Below are 6,308 nucleotides of genomic sequence, written 5' to 3'. Positions count from 1 at the left end.
AATTTTGCACTACTAAGACAATTAGTGGTTCCATGTCCATGGTCCTCACAAGGTGCCCTTCTTTTCCACTTGAGTACCTGCTCTCCCAAAATGTCTGGGAGGTACAACTGGTTCAGAACTAAATCCATTCGAGAAGTGATAGCTACACACACATAAACACAGATTCAGATACTCTCTATGTTAGAGTGTGGTTGAATACATCTTGTATTAACTCTGTGTACTATTCAGTGATCTATTTGTTATTGTACACATGTTGTCTGTTGTTATGGTTTCTCAGTTCGGTTCTGCTTTTTTCTCTCTGCGGGTGTAGAAACGGGCTTCTAGGGTGTACTCTGGTATTCTCTCTGTCCTTTCTCTCCACTATTCTTGCCTCTTTTTAACCTTTTCTGTCATCATTCTCCCTTTATATTTCATCTCCCCGTTCATTACATTTGGAATAAACCAAAAGTAATGTTTAAGAAAGTTTTTTCCTGTCACTTTTACTTTATGAACTACTTCGTATTTGTTTGTCGTGTCTGTCATTTCTTTCTCTAGATTTACAAAAAGACTCAATAAGAGTAGATTAGTTGACAAAAGATACCAGATAACATATAAACAGTAAGGAACAAGTGGTGTGTGGAAAAAGAAATCGTGTTATATTAATCATCTAAAATAAATTTCTGTTTCACACCTAAATTTACCCATTTCCAGAAGATTTTGTCAGAAATTGAGCTTTCACTGAAAGGTGAAATAATTCCAAAATATAAACTTTCAACTCGAGAAATACTAAGGAGGAGTAACGTTCTGTAGCCAGTCTAACCCTAGCTGAGTACCTTCATCTGCAATAGCTCCTTGGGGCTGAAGAAGGTGATGTGTCCTTCCGTCCTCTCTACCACTAGAGCCAGCAGGCACACCAGCACCACGCAACCCGCCACTGCTGCACGCATGCTCATCCTTCGCTCGCCTGCACACATGTACACGCGCACACCTTTACGCCGCACATCAATTCGCTCAGTGGTGCACAGTGCATCGACAGGGACTGACACAAGAGCCAGAGCGAGCGGCGGGTGGCCCTGGGGGGACCAGCCAAGCTGCAAGCAGAACTTGGTGAATGCTTGAGAGAATGATGTGGCAGTGAAAGCAGGTCAACAATCGACAAGGAAAACTAAAGCTGATAAAAGCAGAGAGAAGGACGCAAGTAGATCCCCGGCTTATGTAAGGGAAACGTTGGCCGACGGATAAAGGAGATAAAAGGCAGGGAGAACGGACAGAGATGAGAAGGCTTTCTGTGGGGGGCAGAACAACAAATGGCTCAGCAGATAAGATGGACAAGGAGCTGAAAGGAGTAAGGGATACTTGCAACAGCGACCGAGATATCCGCACTGAACATGAGCGGACGAGAAAGGGCCAAAGAGCAAAAGAGCCAGGAGTCACAAGAAAGGAGCGTGAGAAGGAAGCCCTTAGAGAGAGAGGGAAGCGGAGGAAGCCATAAGTTACTCACGTGCTGTGTGTCAGCCTCGGTCAGTTGTTTGGGGAAGAGTTGGTTCAGATGAGCAGGGCTCCACGGGTCTGAGCCTCAGCCTGTCCCGGTCAGCCTTTATACCGAGACTTCTCCAGATCCCAAAAAGCTTTGTTGCTGTCCTCCCTCACATCCGCTCCTCAACGGGCTCCTTCAAGGACTCTTCTCCTGGCTCCTGGAAACACAGACGTTTCTTGGGAATCTGGCTTTTTGTTTTATTAGGGTAATAACTTCACCAGGTTGCTTGTCAGAATGACAAATCAGCACACAGATAATGTCAGCAGGGGTCAAGATTAGCTTACATCCCTCTCCGCTGTGCATTATTTCACTTAAAACATACAAACAAATTCAAGATTTCTCAAATTAATTTATCACTGCTTGTCAACATCAATGAACCAACTCAGAATGTGTCTTGAAGACATACTAATGTGTCTTACTGTTTCTTTTGGGTCAAATAGCTGAAAGAAATAGAAAGGCAGGGAACAATCTGTCCAAGGAGGCCAGTCATAAATTATTTTTTTGAAGTTATTATCAGACACAGAGTGGCATTTATAACCCGCCTGCAACAGGTGCTTGCGCACATACAGGCCCCTGCATATCCGTTGCTGGGGAGTTTCAGGACTGTGAAGATCTTTATTGATGTTTTCCGAAATATGACACTTGACTGTTTTCCTGTATGGTGGCATAATGGCACTCAGGGTCTGCAGGAAGGAGGAACGTCCAGTTGAAAATAGTTTTGTTGTTGTACTTGGCGAGTCAAGTGTACAGCTTCACGCGTCTTCTTTTGTACGTTTTATGACAAGCGACAACAGGACGGAGAAATCATTGTGACATTCCTCCATCTCTCGGCATCTGAATTTTGTGTATTTATTTGTGTTTTCCTCTGCCCAGGGTGAAACGATTGTGCAACAATTAATGTTAATGAATTTAGAAAACAAGAACTGGGAGTGCAAGTTTGAATTCCTGGTGGTTTTTCTCTCTTCCACACAAGGCCAACCTTATACACAGATTTATTTAAATATTTGACTGGAAAAACCCAAACCGCTTGATTTTAGTTTCGCTGAACAAGCTTCTGATACAGTTCTGACTTAATATTTGACCAAATTCAGAGAGTATTGGTAAAGTTAATTTAAATTGAGCACTTTCCTGAGACTGGAAGCTGCTTAAAACACCACCTTCATTTTTCACAATGAATCAAGTTTCATCTACCAATGGACGGAGAGCAACTAGGGAGGAGTAATTATTGTAATGTTTATCAATATTGTGAAAGATTTCTAATTATGACAAGAATTTTTGAGTTTTTGTGAAAATGATAAATTCTCAGTCATGTTTGAAAATCCCTAACATTTACAGTATCATCTGAAATGACAGTATTTTTCAATGTTGAATTCATTGAGACCTTCAGTAAATATTGATAAATTTGAAAATATTGTTAAATTCAGTTACTACGAGTAGTTTAGCTATAAGATCCCTCCTTCTTCGTGTAGCTGATGCCCTGAAGAAGCCCATTTCAAAATGGATATGTTTTTTAGGAGAATTTGTGTTTTCAACGACCACAGCTATACAGCTGCCTAAAAAGGACCTTATATATACTTTTTTATTGAGAGTTTTATTATCTTAATAAATATCACTATATATGTTATGATAAGATTTTAAGAACATATCTTCCATCATCAGAAACTCAACAAAAATTAGCAGCTGGAGAAGCAGAAGAGTTTATTTTTGACAGTTGTCATTCTTTTAAACCCGAGAGCACTGTATCAATTATTTACACACAGGTTGATGTTTTCAAGCCTTTGTTCCTGTTAACTATGATTATTTTCCTTACCTAAAAAGAATTAAAATTATATATAGAATAATCACATCAGATCAAAAAAAAAAACATAACATAAAACAGAAATTACACCCTAAATAAGGTTCTGCCTTTATCCTCATACAGTACGGGACCAGGTCTGTCCCTAAGGCATAAAAAAACATTAAAGTGAATTTGAGCTTATTCAAATCTATGAAACAATATTGCTTTTCCCCAAAAAGAAAATATCCATGATTAAATTAAAGATTTCCATGATAATTTTCTCGCGGTGTTATGTAGATCTCGCGATTTTGCGAGCGCGTTGCAACGTGCTGAAACGTCTACGTCGTCTCTTTCTTCAGAGGTGAACAAGCAGAGCGGACACGCATTGCGTGGTTCTGCTAATTCCCTGATAAAATGGTAAGTTTAGGGTGATAAATCTGCTGGCAGTAAGATAACAGATAAAGCAATCATGGCATATTTTGAATTATTTATATTTCACGGGAATGTTTGCTTATATTTGTGCGTTTATTGCAGCACATATGTAGGCCTTCTGTAGCGTTGAGGCGCGGTTAGCCACATCTGTTTAATACCGTATTAGCAACTAAACTTGTTTCATTATTACCAAGACATGTAAATCACTTGGGATAAATATACGTGTACCTTTATTAGTAGCACCTTTTTAGACAAAAGTATATGTGTGCTCTCACTTAATATTCTGAGTTTTAGTTGGGCTGCTTGCAGAAGCTAGCAAGTAGCATCTTCCAGAAGGCCTAGACCAACACGTGGGTTCGTCATGAGGACTATCCTGTTACATAGATCGATATGCTATTCAGTCTATTAAACATTTAAACTATATACGACAATCATTGTTCTATTTAAGTTATTCTGTAATAATTACATTTAATATACCCAAACTAAGTCTTTTAATATTAACCACGTGTGGACTTGTAAACACTTCCGCTGTTCGGAAAGTTAACCCCAGTCCTGCTGTCGAGTTTAGTCGTTCAATCTCGTAAATCTCCGTTCTGCAGGTTTTACTGCACGTGTTGTTCGAGCATGCGGCGGGCTACGCGCTGTTCGCCGTCAAAGAGGTGGAGGAAATAGGCATGCTGCTACCTCAGGTGAGTGAGTGTGCTGTTTTTCTGCTGCGCGGTGCTCCTTCTATATGCGCTGGACTCACTCACTCAGTGTGTGTGTTCGACAGGTGGAGGAGAGCGTGTTGAGTCTCGGGAAGTTCAACAGCATGGTGAGCCTGGCCGCCTTCTTCCCCTTCAAGTCTGCGCAGGCTGCCCTGGAGAACATGAACGCCATCTCTGAAGGTTTGTGTGTTAACAGCTGCTGCAGGAGAATGAAGGATATCCTCAGCAAAGCTGCACCGATTTGCATGGCAGATTTTTATCAGTTAGACCTGCTGAAGCAGTTTCTTTAAAAACTCACCCCGATCTGACTTTATATTCTCTATTTTCCTGCGAGTTCCATGATAAAATTAAAGATTAAGTGGAGAAGCTTAATTATAAAATAGATTCATTTTCATTTCTGAAATCTCACCCCTGCTAAAGGTGCAGTTTGATCTGAAATTTAATGTTTTTTCAGTTTTATATCATGTTATGTTACTCCCTCATAAAATAAAACATCTGAAATGTTGCCATGATTCTTTCTTGTGTTGTATGAGAAATCCTTTAATCTCCCTTGGCAACCATTCAGCTGTGCAAGACATTTGTTGGACCTAGCGCCGCCTTTGAGATGCAGCTCTTTAGAGATGTGGTTTCCAAGCTTCCGACTGATGAATCAGAAGCTCCTTCAGACTAACCAGTGACAATCAGCAGATACCTGGTGGAACTGTGCATCTGCTGAGCTCATTTGAACAACGTCTCAGTGTAATGCTGGCTAAAAATGCTGTTGAAGGGTTAATAGAAGAGTCATGTTGTGGTGACTTTCTGAAGAGTTAGTTTCGTAAAGAGGAGTTTTTAAATTTGACAGACCCAATTTTAAGGTGTTGAACTACAAAGTAAAATTTCTTATGTTACATTTGATATATGCAACATTTCTATAACAACTGAACGTAACACAGTTACTGGTATAAAATGGCACCATGTGCCTGGAAAAAAAAATACTACCCCTTTAAAAAAGCAGCAGCATGATTTGGTGTAAAGATCTGCCAATAACCAGTCAGTGTCTTGGTTCATCTCTGCTCCTCGGCTGTAATGATGCACTTTAATCTGTCAATCCACTGAATTATTGTGATGACAGCCTAATGCTGACCCTGAACATCTGAGGAAAGCAACTTATATTTTTTTGTTATGTGGTTAATGTTTGTCGGGATTCTATTGGCTCAAGAGTCTGACGCTTTGGTTTGTATGCAGGTGTGGTTCATGCAGACCTCAAGCTGTTCTTGGAGACAAACCTTTCTCTGTCTGGAAAGAAGAAGGCGGTTTTGGGGGTTTCCGATGCCAAAATCGGAGCTGCTCTTCAGGAGGAATTCAGTATTTCCATACAGACCGGAGGTGCAGTGGCTGAGATAACCAGAGGTGAGATCACAACCAAAAAATGGAAAGTTTGGAACGAAGGTGAAAGTAGATTATTATTTTATGTGGCCTGTTATGATGCATCCTTATCCTGAAACTCATGAAGGTTTATACTGAAAATCTGAACAGCCACAAAACAATTTTACTATGTCGTACCTGCCAGTGAAACGTCTCAACCCGTCTCTTTCATCCTGACAGGTGTACGCCTGCACTTCCACTCTCTGGTGAAGGGTCTGACGGCGCAGGCCGCCTCCAAGGCCCAGCTGGGTCTGGGTCACAGCTACTCGAGAGCCAAGGTCAAGTTTAACGTCAACCGGGCCGACAACATGATCATCCAGTCCATCGCTCTGCTGGACCAGCTCGACAAAGACATCAACACGTTCTCCATGCGAGTCCGGTGGGTTTATGGTGGAAACCCACCAATCGATTAATCGTGATGAATCAGTTATTGAAATAATCGTCAACTAATTTAGTGACTGGTTAATCATTA

The 6,308-nt window shown here is 40.9% G+C and overlaps 1 protein-coding gene across 1 annotated transcript in view; it reads left to right on the top strand.

Moving 5' to 3' along the window:
* The first annotated feature begins 3,624 nt into the window (after positions 1 to 3,624).
* The window catches only part of nop56 (NOP56 ribonucleoprotein homolog), a 7,683-nt gene continuing 4,999 nt past the window's right edge, over positions 3,625 to 6,308 (top strand). Inside the window, exons 1-5 of the mRNA XM_008409479.2 lie at positions 3,625 to 3,710; positions 4,325 to 4,414; positions 4,498 to 4,612; positions 5,657 to 5,821; positions 6,017 to 6,215. Of these exons, the coding sequence (XP_008407701.1) occupies positions 3,708 to 3,710; positions 4,325 to 4,414; positions 4,498 to 4,612; positions 5,657 to 5,821; positions 6,017 to 6,215 (572 nt within the window). The 5' untranslated portion in view covers positions 3,625 to 3,707. The remainder of the gene's footprint in view (positions 3,711 to 4,324; positions 4,415 to 4,497; positions 4,613 to 5,656; positions 5,822 to 6,016; positions 6,216 to 6,308) is intronic.

Source organism: Poecilia reticulata, linkage group LG5, assembly GCF_000633615.1.
Source record: "Poecilia reticulata strain Guanapo linkage group LG5, Guppy_female_1.0+MT, whole genome shotgun sequence".
Taxonomy (NCBI): domain Eukaryota; kingdom Metazoa; phylum Chordata; class Actinopteri; order Cyprinodontiformes; family Poeciliidae; genus Poecilia; species Poecilia reticulata.
The sequence above is the reverse complement of the archived record's forward strand: the minus strand, read 5'-3'. Positions and strand labels throughout refer to the sequence as shown.